The 21,417-nt window shown below is 39.5% G+C and overlaps 1 protein-coding gene across 1 annotated transcript in view; it reads right to left on the bottom strand.

Annotated features, from left to right (window-relative positions):
• lrp2b (low density lipoprotein receptor-related protein 2b) overlaps positions 1–21,417 on the bottom strand; it is a 69,164-nt gene that overhangs the window by 4,083 nt on the left and 43,664 nt on the right. Inside the window, exons 24-71 of the mRNA XM_043253219.1 lie at positions 18,717–18,833; positions 17,996–18,373; positions 17,670–17,918; positions 17,047–17,255; positions 16,724–16,908; positions 15,897–16,125; positions 15,615–15,792; positions 15,406–15,534; positions 15,149–15,315; positions 14,736–14,879; positions 14,491–14,600; positions 14,218–14,395; positions 13,909–14,122; positions 13,416–13,652; positions 13,086–13,274; positions 12,075–12,992; positions 11,796–11,961; positions 11,438–11,596; positions 11,028–11,317; positions 10,562–10,765; positions 10,224–10,466; positions 9,892–10,017; positions 9,645–9,764; positions 9,436–9,567; positions 9,154–9,355; positions 8,769–9,064; positions 7,983–8,499; positions 7,733–7,885; positions 7,475–7,645; positions 6,912–7,135; positions 6,636–6,813; positions 6,360–6,556; positions 5,952–6,197; positions 5,739–5,867; positions 5,080–5,199; positions 4,883–4,999; positions 4,315–4,431; positions 4,078–4,215; positions 3,747–3,869; positions 3,526–3,654; positions 3,272–3,403; positions 2,975–3,100; positions 2,755–2,898; positions 1,398–1,563; positions 1,168–1,296; positions 731–951; positions 346–528; positions 91–210 (exon numbers count right to left, since the gene is read on the bottom strand). Coding sequence (XP_043109154.1) covers positions 91–210; positions 346–528; positions 731–951; positions 1,168–1,296; positions 1,398–1,563; positions 2,755–2,898; positions 2,975–3,100; positions 3,272–3,403; positions 3,526–3,654; positions 3,747–3,869; positions 4,078–4,215; positions 4,315–4,431; positions 4,883–4,999; positions 5,080–5,199; positions 5,739–5,867; positions 5,952–6,197; positions 6,360–6,556; positions 6,636–6,813; positions 6,912–7,135; positions 7,475–7,645; positions 7,733–7,885; positions 7,983–8,499; positions 8,769–9,064; positions 9,154–9,355; positions 9,436–9,567; positions 9,645–9,764; positions 9,892–10,017; positions 10,224–10,466; positions 10,562–10,765; positions 11,028–11,317; positions 11,438–11,596; positions 11,796–11,961; positions 12,075–12,992; positions 13,086–13,274; positions 13,416–13,652; positions 13,909–14,122; positions 14,218–14,395; positions 14,491–14,600; positions 14,736–14,879; positions 15,149–15,315; positions 15,406–15,534; positions 15,615–15,792; positions 15,897–16,125; positions 16,724–16,908; positions 17,047–17,255; positions 17,670–17,918; positions 17,996–18,373; positions 18,717–18,833 — 9,549 coding nt within the window. The remainder of the gene's footprint in view (positions 1–90; positions 211–345; positions 529–730; positions 952–1,167; positions 1,297–1,397; positions 1,564–2,754; positions 2,899–2,974; positions 3,101–3,271; positions 3,404–3,525; positions 3,655–3,746; positions 3,870–4,077; positions 4,216–4,314; positions 4,432–4,882; positions 5,000–5,079; positions 5,200–5,738; positions 5,868–5,951; positions 6,198–6,359; positions 6,557–6,635; positions 6,814–6,911; positions 7,136–7,474; positions 7,646–7,732; positions 7,886–7,982; positions 8,500–8,768; positions 9,065–9,153; positions 9,356–9,435; positions 9,568–9,644; positions 9,765–9,891; positions 10,018–10,223; positions 10,467–10,561; positions 10,766–11,027; positions 11,318–11,437; positions 11,597–11,795; positions 11,962–12,074; positions 12,993–13,085; positions 13,275–13,415; positions 13,653–13,908; positions 14,123–14,217; positions 14,396–14,490; positions 14,601–14,735; positions 14,880–15,148; positions 15,316–15,405; positions 15,535–15,614; positions 15,793–15,896; positions 16,126–16,723; positions 16,909–17,046; positions 17,256–17,669; positions 17,919–17,995; positions 18,374–18,716; positions 18,834–21,417) is intronic.

Genomic DNA, 21,417 nt, shown 5'->3' with positions numbered 1-21,417 from the left:
AATAGTGTTGGTTGCAATAGCTAAAATGAACTGGTTTATGGTCATATCGTTAAGATGACTATAAAGACAGATAAGGAGTATAACAGGCACCTGTGTCACATTCAGTATTGCTTTCAGGAAAGAAGCTGGTGCCCTCTGGACAGGCGCAGGTGTAGCCTCCAGGCCTCAGCAGACACAAGTGACTGCATGTGCCCTTACAAGGGTTCTTCACTGTGGGACAGAGACAGTTCAATATCATATACAGTATATCTATCATATTACCAACAAAATCCTAACTACCTAGTTTAAACAAAGACTGGATTTAGAGGTCATCATGTAAATCTCGCTTTTATTGTGATTACTTACAGGCCATAGAGTTGTATTTCTGCTGCTGGTAGACGTTTATCTGGGTAAGCCAAGGTCCTGCTATTAGGAGTCTGGTTTTGGTGCCTTTGCCAAACTTGTCCTGTCTGAACACTTCACCCTTCTCCTGCGTGCTCCAGTACACATGTTCCTCAAAAACATTCACACTGAAAGGGTTTCTTACATCTGACAGGGAGGAAATGTGATATATGAATATATACGAATTTCCCTTTTATTTTAAAAGGAATATATTAAAATAAGACCCCTTATTGCATCATTACATTGTCTATTGTCTTTAAACTATGTGGTTAAGGTGGAAAAAACAAACAAAACAATTTTAACTGTACTTTCATGTAAAAAAAATTGATTTAGTCATTTAAACTTTTACCTATGAAAACCGATATTTGTCTGCTCTGTCCATCTGGCAGTATGGACTCAATCCGACTCTCCTTTGCATCTGACCAATAGATCCGGTCGCTGTTTGTGAAGTCGATGGACAGACCCGTAGGCCAACCCAAAGCACTGTCCACCAGAACCCTTCTCTCTTGACCATCCAACCAGGATCCTTCGATTCGTGGCGTGTTGCCATTGTCTATCCAGTAGAGCATGCTGCATGACAACACGACAAAATTCAAACACTGACATTTAAATGCAGGTTAGCTTGAGGGAGAAATAGAGCTTTTTAATATGCTCCAGATATAAAATAAAATAACAGAATGTAGATTTAGAATCACACAAGGATGCGGAAATGATACCAAAGTAGTTTAATCTTGGAGTGAACTATCACTTTAAACACACCACAGACAAATATGATGTAAGTCTCACCCCAAACGAGGGTTTATTGCCACAGAATTGGGTTCCTGCAGGTCAGTATTAATCAGATGCTTCCTGTATCGTCCGTCTAACAAAGCCACCTCCAGACGTTTGAGCTGTGCATCAGCCCAGTACAAATTCCTGTACAGTATATAAAAGGCTCATGAGATGATTGGCTTTTGCCAATACCATTATTATAATAATTCAGCTTCAGTGCAGTGTTTGAATATTTAGTTTTTTACCTGCCAACCCAGTCCACTGCAATCCCATAAGGCTTGGTGATGTATTTGATGTCCAGCTGGACAGCAACAGCAATGTTATTATTATGATCATCCACAGCTGGTAGATAAGCTCTTTTAATAGCACCAGGCAATGCTCCAGTGCCTTCTACTGTAAAATACACCATACCTGAAAAGTACAAGAGAGGTGACAAATGCAATACTGTAACACAGATCAAATTAAATATTATGTGCATTTATTTAGAATATGTATACATTTAGAATGTATTATTTTTGTCTATAGAGGAAGAGTTAGGTTTTGGGCATATACTAAAGAGTATGGAAGCCAAAATTGATTTGGTAATTTAGGACAAAAAATTATTATGACAAAAAGGCAAAATTATGAAAATTATTCAAAAGTATTACATATGTCAACAATTTGGTAACACTTTATGATAACATGATTAGTTATAATTATGCACATTTTTTCAATTTAAGTGGTTGCAAACAATATATTTTTTATTTACATTTAAATAAAACTAAGTTAGTGAACTAAATTTGTAAATTAAAAAAAAAAAATAAATGTAGCTAAAATATTCTTTTCAGTATAGTTACTAGTTAAGTCATTAACTAATATATTATTAAATGTCAAAATTATACTATTATCTACTAACACATGAATAAATCATTACAACACTTTCTGTATCCTCTATTCGAAAGTGTAGGCTACTCATCAGTTGTAACTGATTTACCAATCGGTTGCAGGTTGTGTTGTGTGCGTGCACACTGGGGTGAAAGATCTACCAATGATGTAGATTACACTTTAGAATGTTGTGAAAGTATTGTAAATTATTTATTCATGCGTTTACACAACAGGTTTTGATTACTGCAATATAAAGGCTGACAGGTGAGGCTTAGACAGATATTTTCTCTGACACTGGTGGAGTATTTTTAATGCTGTAAGATAATAGCAAAATGTAATATAATAGAATATGCTTGACTATTTCATGATATTGTATTATTTTAAGATAACTTATGACAGATTTGTACATTGTCAGCATATTACTTAATAATTTGTAAACATATAGTCATGTTTTGTAAATGATCAGTTAATCATCTAATCATCTAATCACCTGCAACTGATTTATAACTCCAGATACAAAGCAAACATATTAACATATAACTTATTAATCACCTATGAACACATAGTTATGTTTCGTAAATGATTAGTTCATCATTAACTAATCACTTATAAATGCCTTTCAACTGGACATTGTTATAAAGTGCTACCTTAACCTTAAAATGCTACCTTCTTATTTGAAAAAGTGTACAGGAGCAATACAATTTTTGAGAGATTGAAGCCCTAGAATTAAGTACATACTAAGTCCAGTGTTGTTGTGGTCCCAGTCGTAGTCCAGTGCCACAATGCGCTCCTCTTCCTGCAAAAAGTCATGATACTCCTCAGTCTGGAGGTTGTAGCGTCTGATGCGAATGTTCTCTGGCAGTAGGAGCAGTGGTCCAGGACCTAACAAAGAAGAGCTTTAAGATGCTACACATGCTCAGAAATTCTTGTTTGTGGCTACTTACAATTTCTATCCTACCTTCAGCCTCACACTGATTGCCTGTGCCCACTTTCCTGTAGCCCAGGGCACAATCACAGTCGTAGCTTCCTTTAGTGTTCTTGCAGGCCTGCGGGCATGTGCCATACTCTAAACACTCATCTATATCTGCAGGGTGCAAAAGACAGGCATGAAAAACAACGAGGCAGGTGCATCGGCATACACAGGTGAAATTTTGTGCATAAAGATTACAGATTCTGATTTTGAAAAAAAAAATAGAAGGAAAATTTTCTCCACTCTGAAAAGAAAGATGTCTGCTTTATATCTGTTTGTGTGTACCATTGCAGAGGAAGGTGTTATCTGGATCCACAGCATAGCCAGGTTTACAAGAGCAGATGAAGCCAGTGCCGTTCAGGTTTGTGCACTCGTGCTGGCATAACTTCTCATCACAGTTGCGGTCGTGGCCAAAATCTGGAAAGAGTCACTCATCAACTACCTCTACAGGCAAAACAAGTACTCACAATATTTAAATATAACTTAGTACAATAATTACTACATATAGTGATCATATTTGATAATGTTCATTGACTTACTGCAGCCTAGTTCATCTGTAAGGTCTCCACAGTTGTTGTTGTGGTCACACACGTAGGGCAGAGCAACACAGTGGCCATTAGTGCATTTAAACTCATTGGGCGTACAGGGGGCGAGAGTGGGTGCCTGACCTGATTTTAAAAAAAACACACAATTCATTACAGTTATCATTAACCATTAACACAATATCTTACCAATAATCAATATCTTAACAATATCTTACAGTTTTCTTCCTTCTCGTCACTGCCATCCCCACAGTCATCTTTTTGATTGCACATGAGACCACTATAGATGCAGTAGCCATTGTCACAGCGGAATTTGGCTGGCATTTCACATGTGATGTTCCCTGATCACAGAAAATTTGTGACACTATTAACAATTTCCTGCTGAAAAGACCAGCTTAAGCCAACATGAATTTCCCGGTTTAGATTTAAACTTAATAATGCACCTTACTGCATTATAATTATAGTTATTATCATAACTATAAGTATTATAATTGTAATGGTTAAAATGATCTATAAAAATAATATTTAATTTTACTTATAATGTCTTACAGCAGAGGCTGAGTTGTTCATCTGAGCTGTCTCCACAGTCGTTGAAGCCGTCACATACCCACTGCTGGTTCACACACAGCTTGTTGTTACACTGGAACTGGTTTGATGGACACCAGCGTCCTCCAGGATAGCGTGTTGCTGTTGGGAAAACAAAAGGTATGGAATAACATCAAGGTTTTCGGTATATGCAATACGAATATTTTAAACATTTATATATTTCAAGCCCAGCCCACTCACGGCAGGTGGACTCATCAGAGTAGTCCAAGCAGTCAGCAAAACCATCACAATTAAGAGCTTCTGGAATGCAGTGTCCAGATGTACACTGGAATGTTCCAGGACGACAAGTCCGCAGCTCTGCAAACAAAATAAAATATTGGTCAATCCAATAATAATCTAAAAATAGTGAAATCCATTTACAGTATTTTAGCATTTTTAATGCTTAATCTGTATGCCAGTAGCATGTAGTAAACAGTAGCATAAAGTATTTGTTGCCATAATGTCATGTATTTCTGAGTGAAATAGTATATTCCAATATAGATATAAAACGTCAGCAGTGACTTGATGTCTATTTACATATGCATGAATTTGATAGACACTAGACTGACTTACAAAAGAAGAGAAACAAAGTAAGCAGTCAATGATTCCACTTTTATAAATATGCAATGTCAGGTATATTAGTAAGTAACTGGTAAGAAAGCCACGAGAACAGAATGCATTTCTTATTCAGAGACCTGTGGTGTTGAGAAGATCAAAAGGAAAGGGTTAAAATAGTGAATGGGTTTCATTTATGTTGACTTCAACTTACCACAGTCTCGCTCATCAGAATTGTCCCCACAATCATTGTCATGGTCACAAACCCAAGATCCTGGAATGCACTGCTGGTTGTCACAGCGATACTCGCTCTCAGAGCAATGTCTTGGTTCTGTGAGCACATACATGAAAACTCTGAGCTCCATACAGCACATGCCTAAGAGGTAATGAATGGCTCAACACATTACCTACCACAGTTTCTCTCATCTGATCCATCCCCACAGTCATTGTTCCCATCACAGCGCCAGCGAATGGGCACACAGAGGTGATTATCACAGCGGAAATCTCCAAGAGGGTCACAGGTCAACTCATCTGCATGTAGCAAAATCGGGAGGTTGATTTTCATTTATTTTATAAATGTTCAAAGCAAATTCAATTATAATCACTTTTACATAACCCATTAAAAGGGATGTATGTTTATTGCTGAATCGTGACAAAGGAAGCTCCAATATTACCTGGCTTGTTACATTTTAAATCTAATATTTAAGAAGTTTAAGAAGGTTTTGTTATGCAAACAAAATGCATACAAAACAAAAACTGTATTTAATTTTTGAAATAGACGAGTTAGTCAAGATAAAAAGACAACAAATAGTGTCCTACATGAAGAAAACTCAAGATGTCGGTAGGTGTGTAGAGCATGAATCTAGACAAAAATAGTGACTTTGAAGAAGTTAAAATATGGACATATGTAACAAAATAGAATGAGCAGGTGCATCAAAACTTGTATACATTCTAGCCCATTTTAGTTTTTATGCTGCTGTTGTTCTGGTACTGGAAAACTATTTTATCTTGAAGATTTTTTGTTTCTGTTGTCTGTCAACCTGTGAATATTTTAAATCTTTGGGACTTACGGCAGCTCTGCTCATCACTGTTGTCTAAGCAGTCATTGGTGCCATCACACACAGCCCATAGTGGTATACAACGATAGTTTGATTGGCAGGAGAACTCAGTGTCTGGATCGCACTTATAATCAGAACCCACTACAAAAAAGACAAATATCAAAGGTCAATTAATTCCAAGCTGGTAATGAATGGCCTATTTTCCTAAAGGGACATGACACTCACTGCACTCGTTATACGGTTCATCTGAGTTGTCTCCACAGTCGTTCTGTGCATCACACACATAGCTTGGTGGTATGCAGAGTCCATTTTTGCATTGAAACTGTCCAGGTTTGCAGGTTTTCTTAGCACAGCTGTCAGCTTCCTCATCACTGCCATCTGCACAGTCTTGTACTCCATCGCAGTGCCAGGATATTGGGATACAGTGCTTATTTTTACACTGGAACTGGTTCTCAGAGCAACGATAGTCACCTGGTAACAAATATCATGTAACTATTAATTTTAAAAATGCAGCTGCAGGACTCAAACTAAGCAGTTTAGCTACCAGATTCAATAATCAACACAACCAAAAACTGTTCTGTTGATACTGAAGTTCTTGTTACTGTCATAGCATTGAATAAAAGTATTGCATACTGCAAAGTGCAGCATCTTCATCAGATCCATCTGGACAATTATTATGGCCATCACACAGGAAAAATGGGTAGGTGCAGTTCCCATCCTGGCATTGGAAGCGTCCAATTGGGCAGTAACGTGGAGGACATGTCTGAGGCTCATCTGAGCCATCCCCACAGTCTGACTGACCATCACACTTCCACCATATAGGAATGCACCTGGAGACAAAAGTCAAACAGAGAAGAAAGTGTGAAAGAGCTCAAGGTGACCAAATTATCATAAAATGGATTTACTTACTTCTCATTGTCTCCACAGCGGAACTGAGTGCTCGAGCAGTCAGCCACACACTGTATCTTAAAGCCAATTGCCAGACCAATGAAGTGATCTGGACACTCACATCTGGCCGTTGTTCCCCCGGGTCCAATCAGACACAGGTGACTGCAGGTCATGTCATGGTTATTGCATGGATTGGCACCTAGGAAAATAACACATCGATAACACATTCTAACAAGGATCAGACAAGTTAACAAGCAAGTTAATGATGAAATTAATTATATATATATATAGTCTTACTGCTTGGTTGTCTATAAGGGTGGTAAATGTGGATGTCATTAGGACGATGTGTGTTGTTTCCCATTACAACACGGTTAGCGCCAGTGTATTTGTGGGGTCTCTCTATGTTGTGGGTGTTCCAGTCAGTCCAATACACTAAATCCTCAAACAGGGTCAGAGCAAAAGCATGGGGCATGGAGCCTGTTATAGCCCTATGTCTGTTTTGTCCATCCATATCAGCATAACTGTTAGGAAATAAATGTATAAATTCTATAGGTATATGATACATCAATACCTTAATACAAATGTATATATATATAAAACACACAGCTGTGCTTATATAGAATATAAAGTAGATGTTTGAAGTTTACACTGCTACATTCTCTTAAAATTACATTCCTTTACCCTATAACAGTACTATTCTTTCACCATTGATGATCGCTGTGAAAAATGCTGCCACCAGAGTGGTAAAATGGTTCCCGCTGATTCATTATATTCATAATACTGTGTTACATAAAGCGGGCCTGTCTTGTTACCATCTGAAGATCACATTTGGTTTGGATACAGTACAGGACACAACTTACTCAAGGAAATTGAGATGAGCGTCAGCAAAAAATATTTTGTTGTTGGTGTAGTCGATGGTCAGGGCATGAGGCCACACAAGTTTGGTAGTGATGATAGCTGATGTGCTTGTTCCGTCCATTCCAGCCCTGCCAATGAAAGCCGTCCGCCCCCAGTCTGTCCAATATAGCCATCTGACCGAAAACGGGAAAGGGAATGTTTGCACACAAGATTCAACTTAATAAATAAAATCAATCATTCAATCAATTATTTTAGCTCACCCATATTTAGGGTTAACAGCAACAGCCCGTGGATTGGTGAAGCAGTATGTAGAATTGGCGTCAACACAACCTTTCAGGAGTTTTTTCCGGTAACGTCCATCAAGTTCAGAGACATGAATGGCTTCCATAGTCGCATCTGCCCAGTATAGCTTTCTGCAAGAAAAAAACCCACCCATAGATAAAACCCCTCAAATGGACAGGGTTTAACATCCTTTAAATAAATAAGTGAATTAAGTCGTCATTAACCTACCGGCCCACCCAGTCCACAGCCAGGCCTTCTGCTCCGTCCAGTTCACTCTTCAATATAACCTCCCTTCCTGTGCCATCTAAATACATCCGCTCAATGCGCTGTGTACCAACATCCACCCAGTATAATTGTTTCTCAGTAGTATCAAAGTCCAGAGCAACAACGTTCGATAGACCCTGCAGAACCACTGACAAGGACGATCCATCAGAGGTCAGGTTCCGGATGTAGTAACGGTTGCTATAGAGTAGGTATGGTGTGATCCCACTGTTCTGCCTGCAGGTGCGTCCATCAGGCTCCCGAATGTATCCCGATGCACACTTGCAATAGAAGGAACCCACTGCGTTCTCACACACCTGACTGCACACTCCCGGTTCCTCTTTGCATTCATCTACATCTTCACAGGCCTTGCCATCTGGCATAAGTTTGTAGCCATCCCTGCAGGAGCAGTAGTAACCCGTCTGGGTATCTACACAGTTCTGAGCACACTGGTGAATGGCTGGGTTACTGCACTCATTTATGCCTTTGGAAGGACAGAAAGGCATATCATTACTTAATTTGTCCAGTTCATTAGTTCCGTTGTAATTATAAATGTGGTATTTACAAATTAATTGTCATATTTTATTTATTTATTTGTACATGTGTCTGCTGTAATGACAGTATGACCTGAATGTGTGCAGACAGAATTATGTGTGGGCAATTCATCAATGTGTCAAAAAAAAACATTGCATATATAAATATTGCATTTGGTATTTTGGACACAAATTTTCCTAAATACGAGTGGTGTCTTACCACAGCCCTTTTCATCACTGTTGTCGGAGCAGTCCCTTTGATGGTCGCAGACCTTGTGGATGTTAATGCACTCCCCAGAACTGCACATGAAATCTCCAGGTGCACAGGTGGGCTCTGGACTTCTGCACAACCCTTCAAGTTCATCAGTGCCATCCTGACAGTCTGTATAACCATCACATACATACGAGGATGGAATACACACTCCATTCTGGCAGGTGAACTCTTGACTGGAGCAGGTGCGATACACACAACCAATTTCATCGCTGCCATCCCCACAGTCATTTACACGGTCACATCTGAGGAGGAGATTCAGAGGCACAATATAGATTTATATTTTACAAGCATTTGATTTTGCTTGAGATATGGCTGGAAGAGAAGAACTCACTGGAAGGGCAACTGAATGCAGCGACCATTGGCGCAAGCAAACTCGTTCATGTGGCAAGTACGGTTGGGGCAGTTGTGCAGCTCATCTGCGGCATCTGTGCAGTCCTTCTCTCCATCACACACATAACTCCATGAAATACACTTTGGATAGCCTGGGTACCAAGTGGGGCATGTGAAATCGTTGGGGTTACAAGTCCTTGATCCTGAAATACAAAATAATAGTCAGATTAGAACTAATATGCATTGATTTGTTGTTTTTTTGAAAATGGATGATAGACCTCACCGCACTGCAGTTCCTGGGCCTCATCACTATTGTCTCCACAGTCGTTGTTGCCATCACATACCCACGTTGCCAAAATACAGTGTCCATTTGCACAGCTAAACTGCTGAGGGTTACAAGTACGAACCTGATCCTCTGTGGAATAAGACAAAAAGTATTACATAGTCATTCCAGGATCTACTACACAGACAGGAGAGGGATTTGATAAGTACCGCAGGTGGGTGGCTCATCTGTGCCATCCAAACAATCTGGGATTCGATCACACACCCATAACTGGGGAATACACTTCCCGTTATCACAGCGAAACTCATCTGCTGAGCAAGTCCGGCCAGCTGTTCAAAAAAAGACATGACTTTAAGGTTTTTATGTATTTTTATGTATTATTCACTCAAAAAATAAAATGTCTATCATGAGGGGGATCTGCAGGCAACAGTTAATAGCTGAGACCCTGAAACTCACCACAGAAGAGTGGATTTTCATCACTGTTATCCCCACAGTTGTTAAAGCCATCGCACAAGCTACTTGAAGAAATGCAGATGTTGGTGGTGTCACATTTTACTAAGCCGGGTGCACAGGTTCTGTCCGCTAATAATTTGTTTTAGATAAAGAGGTAAAAAAGAGTGAAAATTCAATGCAACAAAAAAGTGTTTTCATTCATTTAAATAGATCTTTAAAAAATACACATTAGGTAAATATTAGGTACAAAAAACCTAACAGTCATTTTTTTTAGAAATGTTGTATTGGCAACTGAAATAAAATGTGCCTAAAATGTGCCTAACTACTTCACTTACGACAGTTAACTTCATCCGTGGTTCCGTTGTCTCGACAGTCATTGATTCCATCACACACAAAAGCTGCACTGATGCAGCGTCCATTAGCACAGGTGAACTCTGTGGTAGGGTTACAGGTTGGGAAGGGACAACCATGCTCATCGCTGTTATCTCCACAGTCGTTTGTGTAATCACACACATAGTACAGAGGCACACAACCTCCGTTATCACAAGTGAATTGCGTGGGTGAGCAGGTATGGAAAGCTGTAGAAGGAATTTTTGTTTTAAAATTTAAGCATAACAATAGTACATAGTACTAAATTAATTTTTTTTTGCAAACAATTGGTAAGGTTGCTTACCACACACTCTCTCGAGCTCATCTGAGCCATCTATGCAGTCCTTGTAGCCATCACATTTCCAGCGCTGAGTCAAACAGTTTCCATTCAGACATGTGAACTGATCTGCATGGCACCGCTGCCCATTGTCGGGGATGCAGTCTTTACCATCGTTGGCCAGATACCAGTTGCCATTGCTAGGACACTGACACTCTGGACCAGTAGGTCCTGAGATAAAGTGACAGATGAAAGACATGAGATGTAATCTAATACAAGGGAAAATACTAATCAGTCAACAAGCAATCTGAATACAGCAGTGATCTAAGAGCAAGTAAAAACTTACTTCAATTTGACTGAAGAACTTAATTAAAAAATATAAAAATTTTCTCTTTTGCTTTAATTGCAGTGACACTCAAGCTGCGTGAAATATATTGTGTAATATATATTTATATACAACTTTTTCTTAGTCAAATAAGTGCTTTAGACCGACCTGGGACACAAACATGGCTGCATCCTCCGTTGAACAGCTGGCAGGGACTCGAGCAGCTCTCCTGCTTGCTGGCAGAGAAGACGTGGATATCATTGGGCCTGTACTGGAGATCAGTGGCCATTATAGTCAGACCAGAACCGTCATCCTTGTTTGCGCGGTATACAATCCGTGTGTTCCAGTCAGTCCAGTAGATATCCTGCTGGAACACTGTCACAGAAAATGGGTACTGTGTCTGACTAAGAATGATCTCCCTGTTCTCTCCAGTCAAAGAGGCACGCTCAATCTTATCCCTGTGACAAAGAGAGGTAAAATTTATTTTTACTGCAAACAACAAATAACAAATAAATAACAAATAACAAACAACAACAAATTTTTAACAAACAAAGCTGATGTGGTCAGTGTAAACTCACAGCGTTGAATCAGCCCAATACAGCAGTCGTTCTTCATAATCCAAAGACAGAGCGTTAGGTTGAGAGAGGCTTGTGTTTACAATTGGGATTCGGAAGTTTCCACCGAGTGTGGCTCGCTCAATTTTAGCAGGAGATCCCCAGTCAGTCCAGTACAGGTATCTGAGTTTTCAGAGAGAAATTATTATAATTATATTAACCTAATGATAACAACAATTTAAACCTAGGCATTTTAAAGCCTCATATTGTGGTTTCAATTCATCTTCAATTGATCATGCAGACCTAATGATAAGAGTGAAATATGGAAAAACAATACAATTCTGGGTTAACAGAATATAGGTTAAGTGTCAGCAGTTCTTACCCATAGCAAGGATCCACCACAATGGCTCTGGGGCGGTCACTATGTGCAATGAAGGAACGGTTTTGGCCATCTATTCCCATAGACTGCACACTCCGATTGTAATAATCTGTGAAATAAAGACGCTTGTGGATCCAATCATATGCCAGACCTTCAGGATCATCAAGATCTAACAGATGAAAAGAAAGCAGAGAACACTATAACATTGTTATTGGATGGTTTTTGCTTACTTATTCTGATTATTAAATATTATTAAAGTATTAAATATTTAGACTCTACCACTGGCTATGGTGATCGGTGGGCTAGTGCTGCTGGTGGTTAGAATGTATCCTATTTTACTCCTGCCTAAACCCACATATTGGGTAAAGAACACTCTTTTGTCCTGGAAGTCAAACTCGGTGGCTAAAACACCATAGCCAAGGGTAAAGGTGGGAAATGGGGTGCTGTGGTCCTCTGGGTCCAGCCTCAAGCTGTTCACGGTGTAATCTGTGGTGAAGATCAGGTACTCATCCAGGCCAAAGCCACATGAGACACCATTGCTGAGCAGAGAACCATGGGCACAGGCACATTTGGGCTGTTGCTGCTCGGGCATTGCAAAACAAAACTGTTGACAACGCCCGTTGTCCTCAGTGCATGGGTTAAAACCCACCAGGTTGGCAGAAGTGGGCTGGACATGGGAGTCAAATACTCCAATATCTGTCAGATCCTCTATACCATCTCGGATAACCTCTGGTGTATCTGTATTCCCAGGACTCTTGCTTGCCTGGAACAGTTTGCCCAGTTTGCGATCCACCCACAACATATACTCACCAAAGATGGCTACACTGTATGGTGCAGGGTAGCGACTACCATAGCGTACAATCTGCCGCTGAGAGCCATCAGACGCCATGCAGGAAATCATATCCAATGTGTCATCAACCCAGTACAAGAAATCATTGGTGTAATCGACTGTTAACCCTCGGGGGGATGACAGGCTTGTAGAGGCAAGAACTGTCCGATTTGTACCATCCAAAAGAGCACTCTCAATCTTGGGTGACTGGCCAGCATCAGTCCAGAAGAGGAGACGCAATTTAGGGCTGACGGCAAGGTCTAGGGGACGATCCACTGAACTCTTCAGCAGGACAAGTTGAATGCTTGTGTTCAGACGTAACACCTCAAGGTATGTTTGAGAGGTATATTCGTTAGTGAAGTACAAGTTTCCTGACATAAAAAAAACAAAAGAATCAGCCTGAAATATAAACACATACAATCCACTTACACAGTATACATGGTGTCACTTTAACATTAATGTACCTGCGATCCAATCTACTGCCAAGCCCTGAATCCTTCCAGTGCCTAACTGACTGATGACAGTAGAATAGCGTGAGCCATCTGTCTTTGTCCTATAAATGCCTCTGTAGGATGAGTAGGTGCTGTTATCAATCCAGTACAGAAATCCAGAGGAAATGTGCATATCCAGCTTGCTAAGAACTGAGTAAGTATCTACAAAATAAAAGCAGATTATGTTTTTTAATACAAAATGCTACATCACATAATAACATTTATTCATTTTTTACATTTATTAATTTAAAAAAACATTACATTTTTTACATTTACAGAGGTCAAACTGTAATCTATACTTACTTGCTCCCACAGGAACCATGGCCTCAGAGTGGTCAGAGCTGTTGATATGGAATCCTCTAATGAATTTGGACGAGGACACTATAGCATAAGAGTCATACTGTTCACAGTGAGACCCATCCTGAGATGGGATAAAACCTGTGGTGCAAGCGCATGTCTTTTGTCCATCAGGTTTTGGCAGACACAGGTGGGGACAGCCTCCATTGTCCGTACTGCAAGCGTTGGTAGTGCCAGCAGAGTCTGGTTTTAAAGAATTGATGATAAACAGAATATAGTGTATTATTAAAAAAAAAAAGTTAAAATCCAGATGTTTTGGTATGTCAAACATTTTGTAATTAATGCTAAATATATAAAACTGAATATTTAGCCAATGGCAACCTACAGTACAAGTGCTACTATCTTGTATCACTCCACTTTTTTACAAGTCAGCAGAATTTATAGATGACATCTTTAAATTATAACTAATTTAAATTGCAGACTGTAATGCTTTACTTACTGTCTCTGGCATGCACTTTTAGTGCGTGCACCCCTGTCATGCCACTCCTCATTACCACCATGTCTGCGCCTGTGTTCTTGTCCACTCTCTCAATGACCTCATAGTCAAGGTCAGTATAATAAAGGTAGTTTTGGTACACAGTGATGCCCCAGGGGTGGGACAGGCCACTCACGATGGTCACCCTGCTCACACCATCCATCGTTCCACATTCAATCTACCAATCACAGAAAAGTCAAAAGACAGGAAAGTAGAACAAGTGCATAATTACTTATTTCCACATGTGGATTTATGAACAAATGTGTTTCTCACCATCCCAGATTGAGGGACACCCCAGTAGATTTTCCTGGCCTCTATGTCTGCAGCGATGAACTCAACATTGCCCAGGTTGTCAGTGTAGAGGTTTCTGAGGTTTCCACCATCCATGTCGGCACTTGCCACCTTTGGTGGAACTCCACTATCTGAACCTCTGTCTGTCCAGAACAGTGTCCTGCATGATGGTTGAATGACAACAGTACATTAATAACTTGATTTAATAACTAATTAGTGCTGGACAAATGTATACTAGTCACAAAAATTGTTTACCCTCTGGCTGGATCAAGAGCTATTCCTATTGGCTCTCCAGCTCCCTCTGGTTTCCCTGTGTTTGCGATGATTGTTTTCCTGTAATGTTGAGATCCATCAACCCTTATGACCTTTTGTGGGAAGATAAGCAAACATTTCAATAAAATTACATAAAAATCAATAAACACTAAATAAATAATTCAAAATAATGAAATTAAATAATATCTCATATATGCTAATGTGTTAATGTGTAAGGAAATGTTCACCTCAATGGTCTTAACAGTGGGATTAGTGTAGTACATGATTCGTGTTATCCAATCAAAAGCAAGACCAGAGGGGGAACCAATGACAGCAGCTGGTGCAAACTGAGTTCGATTTGCCCCATCTGTCTTGCTTCTATAAATTGAGCCCTGGGGAAAAAAGAAACAATATTTTTGTACTATTTGGTTCAATTATATAGTTTTTCTTTTTTTTAAATAAAGATTTATTTCAATTTATTCAATCTTAGTATTATTACTTTATTGGCCAAGTGTGCCCAAACACACAAGGCATTTGTTGTGGTTTCAAGGAGATATGGGTACATACATAAATACATACATATATACTTATATATAACACAAGAAAAAGATACATCATCAATTTCTATTAGGTTAGTTCCAAAACATTGTTTTTAACTTACAGTGCCTTGCACCCAGTAAACAAACTGCTCTTGATCATCAAAATCAATATCTCTGCCTTGTGTGATGCCTGAAATTGGTGCCATGGCATTGTTGGATGTGTCATTGGGGTTGAGAGGAATCCCCATAATTACTGTATCTCTGACGACCATCAAGAACGGTGTGTCATCTAGGAAAAATAATTATTACAGTATCATTAACCTAACATCATCACCTTAAGAAGTCAATTAGCACATGTTCATTTAGCCAAGACTCTAACCTTTAGTACAAGTACGACCATCATTCTCAAGGGTCCAGCCAGATTGGCAGTCACACCTGTAGTATCGTGGTCTTAAGACTGATAGCAGACACAGCTGACTGCATGGATGGTTCTCACAGGGGTTAAGTCCTGTATGGGATCCAACAGACAATAATAGTCAACTAAAAAAAATAAACCCCTTTCATTAATAATCTGCATGAAAAACTTACCTAAAGGCTGCTTGACGGGGTGATCCATGGCAATACCCATGCACTGGTACACACTGGTCAGAAGGGTGGTTATATTTCCTCCATGAAATTTGTTAGTCCTCATGATTTGGCTTGTGTAGCGGTCACTCCAGTATATGTTGTCTTCGAAGAGGGTTATGCCATGGGGTTGCTGAAGAACCTGCAGACACAAAGATGGTAGGAGGTGATGAGAAAACATACATTAGATAAACCATACAGTGCCTTATATTTCATGTAAAATGTAGACCAGGGTTAAATAGTTACCATGTCACTTGCAAAGACTTGATGCCTGTTTTTGCCATCATAGTCACAGTAGTCAATATATTTCAGGTAAGCATCAACAAAGTATAGTCTTCTAGTTGTGTAATCCAGTGTAAGTCCATTGGGCCAGTATACCTTGCTAGTCACAATTGCTATTCTTGCAGATCCATCCATACTAGCCTGCTCTATTCGAGGATTCTGACCCCAGTCTGACCAGAACATTACATTGGTGCTGAGAAAAAACAGAAGGAATTATAATTTGATGATATAAGACCTCATCTTTTATTAAAAAACCTTACAATATTTCAATATTTCACCCAGAGAAAAAAAAAATCTTCATATTATTCCAAACTCAACAGATCTTCTTAAAGCACTTAATCAATCAATAAAACTTGAAAGATTTCAGTCCTTACACTGAAAACGTTGTCTTCAGAGGTTCATGAAAAGATTGTAAAAGTATGAATCCATAATGTTTAATCAAGTCTTCTGAAGACGTGATCACTTCATATAATGAACAGATTAAATTTTGACTTCTACTTACATAAAAAAACATTCATATACATGCATAGATTGCATAAAATATGATCAACAGAAACTCAGATGTGCTTGTCTGACACACAAGAGTCAATGACTTAGACAAGAACTAATGAGATTTGTTCTTGTGCATCATTTATTTGAGTTTGGTTGAGCTTCTGTTTATCATATTATATGCCATTTCTGTTGGCCTATGGATTTAAAACAACATGAAGCTAAATAAGGACAGTAATGGGTGATAATGGTTGATTTAAATTTCTCAAAATAAAAACCAATCTGTAAGTTTATATGCATACTGGTTACGAGGGTCTAGAGCTAATCCACGAGGGCTGGTAACATTCTTGGTAATCAAAACCTTCCGGAAACGGCCATCCAGAGTAGATACTTCAATGTTTTCCATGACGTAGTCAGTCCAGTAAATGTTTCTACCCACCCAATCCACTGCTATGCTTTCAGGTACCATCAGGCCGGAGGAGAAAACCTAACATACCAGCATCATCAAATGAGTCAATCCCAAAACGTAGTTGATAAACAGTAATATAAAAAGTAGTTTATGCATACACTGAAATGCATAAGCCATCTTAAGACAACTAGACCTTAATTTCTTCTTAGTAGTTACCTGTTTTTTGTCTGTGCCATTCTGGAAAGAACTATAGATCATTTTCTCAGATGAATCACCCCAGTAGACTCGTTTATTGACATTATCAAAGTCTACAGCAACAATGCTTGTTCCAGTGACAACAGGAAAAATAAGGGGTGGCCTGAAATAGATGCGGTTAGCGCTGATCTGGCTGCGTCTGGCCACCAGAAGTAAAGCATCACCTGGAGCTGGAGGAGATTACACATTTTCTCACAGATTTCAAGTTTTACTATCCTTGTGTCCTTATAATAGTTATCACTATTCAATTTTGGTTACCCTACACAAAAAAAAATTATTTTGTCATTAACCACTTACACCCATACCATTTCACGAGTTCGCACTTACATATAATTAATCATAGTAACGGTAAAAAGTAAGCGTGTTTGGCGTGCTGTCAGGGAGAGAGCTCGGAAATTGGTGGACTACCGAGTCCAGAGTTTTTTCCTCTTGTCCGTGAAAGCGGACAGGGCTCGGTGTCCAACCCGATAAGCTTTGTTTATCCTCAGAACACAATTTTAAATATTTTTGATGAAAACCAGCAGGCTTGTGACATGGGGGTAAGTGATTAATGACAAAAAGTAAGTGATAGAGATGATGCTTACAGGTGACTCTGCATGTACGTCCATCAGGCTCCAGCTGGTAACCATCTTGGCAAAAGCATCGGAAAGAGCCACGCTCATTATAACACGTTTGACTGCAGAATCCCGGGATCAGACACTCATTTATGTCGTCGCAGGTCTTTGAGTCATTCAGCAGCTGGAATCCTGGTTCACAGGTACACTGAGCTCCAAATGGACCCTGAATACAACCATGACTGCATCCTCCGTTATTTACTTGACAGTCATCTTCATCTAATAAGGCAATGAGAAAGAAAGAGATCAGATCAGATACTAATGCACTAATACATGTTTTCAAGAGCAGTACTTACTGCAGAGGGGAGACTCGTCAGCTCCATTGGGACAATCTCTCTGGCCATCACACACCTGAGCCTCTGTGATGCACACCTGGTCTGTGGGACACAACCACTGACCTGATGGGCAGCTGAATGGTGGAGTGGGACAGTTGGTTTCATCACTCATATCCCTGCAATCATTATCCCCATCACAAACCCAGCTTTGAGGCACACAGTTTCCATTAGCACACTGGAACTGAAAAGAACTGCAGGTTCGAGGAGGGCAGCCATTGTGTTCATCAGAGCCGTCCTCACAGTCTGGATGGCCATCACATTCCCATGCTTTTGGAATGCAGAATCCATCAACCTGACACTGGAACTCATTGTCATGGCACAGACCTGGCCCACGTGTGGCTGCACATAAAATACGTGTTATTATTCATCACTAGGATGCTACACTAACTTCTAATAATGCACTTGATTACAAATAATATACACAGTTAGTAGCTTCCTTCCAAATAAAAATTATAGTATTTATAGCATAATTTAAGGCTCTGTTATATACACTATTCATTTAAATGTGCCTTAAATTAATCAACAGAAATATATAAACACTGATTCACGTCCTGAAATATCATCCTAATCTGTTATTTCCCCTAAATATCACAGTTAACAGCAAAAAACTAAAAATTAACTAAATTAAAAGCTGAAAAGAGAATAAGAGTTGAAAGAGGACTTCTAAACACATATAACTTACGACATCCGCTCTCATCTGAGTGGTCCCTGCAGTCATAAACCCCATCACAGTGGTAACTTAGACTTACACACTGATCTCCACTGGCACATGCAAATTCATATGTTGCACAAGGGTACTCTAGTAAAAAACACACAACTTCCATGGTAAATAAAATCACAATGAAATAGAGTAATCTTTCATGTTGTGATGTACATTCAAGTGTAACAAACTACTGACAGAAAAAACTATTTAGGTATAACTGCCAGGACTTCTTTGTACTGATTGGATTTTGAGATGTGGGCTTTTTTCTCAAATGTAAAAGCATACGAACATGAGCGAGCTAAATACTCTGAGAAGTCCAGCACATGTCAACAGACTAAATTCTTCCATTGTCACCAGAAGGTCCAGTTATTTTGATTAATCAGACATTTTTTAATAAATTGGATCTTGATCATAAGATGAAAAACTTCAATTTAAAAAAAAAAAAAACACCCCAAAAGACTGAAAATGCTACTGTAAAAATTTATACAGTACTACTGTGATGATGTCATCGCGTGTGATGAAGTCATTGTGTGTGATGATGTCATCGCGTGTGATGATGTCATTGCATGTGATGATGTCATTGTGTGTGATGAAGTCATTGTGTGTGATGAAGTCATTGTGTGTGATGAAGTCATCGTGTGTGATGATGTCATCGTGTGATGATGATGATGATAATCATTGTGTGTGATGAAGTCATTGTGTGATGATGTAAATGTGTGATAATGATGATGTCATCGCGTGTGATGAAGTCATCGCGTGTGATGATGTCATCACGTGTGATGATGTCATCGTGTGTGATGAAGTCATTGTGTGTGATGAAGTCATTGTGTGTGATGATGTAAATGTGTGATAATGATGTAATCGCGTGTGATGTCATTGCATGTGATGATGTCATTGTGTGTGATGAAGTCATTGTGTGTGATGAAGTCATCGCGTGTGATGATGTCATCTCATCTGTGGTTTGTTTGTAGCTGCGTGTAAGCCGCTTTTCAATTTATCACCTCTTCTCTAACGATCAAATATAATTTAACTGTGTACATATCGTTGATACTATTAAATTAATCTAACTAATTCGCTGCTGTTGATGTTCGCTTTAATCTAAAACTCGCGGTGAGTTAGAGCCGATTCATTCGCTCCCACCCGCGTGTGATCAGGCTTTTTTCCCGCTCCTGTTCATTTGTTCCTCGCGCTGTGATCCATTTTCACAAGCTCATCAAAACAAGAGTGGTAAGTGATACGGTGAGTAAATGGCTTCTCCTGCATCGTCACTTGCACTGTCTATCACATGTATAGCTTGTCCTTCTCTGTTATGATCAGGGATTCACGTGTGATAAATGCAGGGAAATAGCTAGGCTGACAGAGAAGGTTTGAATTAGAACACGTATCCAAACTTTAATTGAGGACAGTAAGAATGTGAGGGCTGTAGATACTGCTTTGGATCGACTAGTACAGTGAATCATGTACATTGTTGGTTCCAGCTTCAGAGCCCGTGCAGCAGGGCAATTGGGTGACCGTGAGGCGGGCTAGTCGCGGGTCAAAACACCGCTCATCCGTTCCGATCAGAACATCAAACAGGTTCTCCCCATCCAGTGACGCACCCACTGAGAAACCTGATCAAAGTGCCCTAGTAATTGGCGATTCTATCGGAACGTGAAAATAGAGACACCAGCCACCATAGTCCAATGCTTACCGGGAGCCAGAGCGTCTGACATCTTGTCAAATTTAAAAGTGCTGGCTAATGCTAAACGTAAATGTAAGATTGTTATTCACGTGATGATGTTCGACTTCGCCAGTCGGAGATCACTAAAAATAATATTAAAGAGGTGTGTGAATTTGCAAGCATGATGTCGGACAATGTAATCTGCTCTGGTCCCCTCCTGCTTACCGGGGATGATGAGATTCACAGCAGATTGCTGGGTCTCAATGGCTGGATGTCTAAGTGGTGAAGAACAACATAGGCTTTATAGACAATTGGATGAGTTTCTGGGGCAGACCTGACCTGTTGAAAAGAGATGGTCTTCACCCTCTTGGGGTGGTGCCGCTCTTCTATCTAGAAATATGGCATATAGTCTTATAGCTCCAACATGACCAACTAGTGCCCAGGATGAAGCAGACAGACCGGCTAAACCGACCGTCTGCTAGCTGCCTCACGTCACAGAAGGCAGTTAATTCTCAGCACATAGAGACTCTTTCACCTAGATATCACACTATAGAGACTGTGTCTGTTCCCCGAATTAGAATATGCAGAGAACGTCCAAACCTAATCAAAAGCAATAATTTAATTAATGTCCAACAAATTAAAACTACCTATAATTCAAATAAGCAAACGATAAAACTTGGCTCGCTAAATATTAGATCACTTTCACAAAAGCACTTTATGTATATGATTTGATCAATGATCAGAAGCTAGATTTGCTTTGTTTGACAGAAACCTGGCTAAAACCAGATGATTATATTACTCTAAATGAATCTCAAAATTATTTCTATAAAAATGAGCCACGTTTAAAAGGTAGAGGGGGAGGTGTTGCTACAATTTATAACAATATTCTTAGTACTTCTCAGAGGGCAGGCTTTAAATATAACTCATTTGAAGTTTTGGTGCTGCATATAACATTATCTACAGAATCATGTGCAGTGATAAATCTTCTGTCATGTTTGTACTGGCTCATTGTATACAGGC

Source organism: Puntigrus tetrazona, chromosome 12 (genome assembly GCF_018831695.1).
Source record: "Puntigrus tetrazona isolate hp1 chromosome 12, ASM1883169v1, whole genome shotgun sequence".
NCBI lineage: Eukaryota > Metazoa > Chordata > Actinopteri > Cypriniformes > Cyprinidae > Puntigrus > Puntigrus tetrazona.
This window is presented reverse-complemented; position numbering and strand designations above follow the sequence as displayed.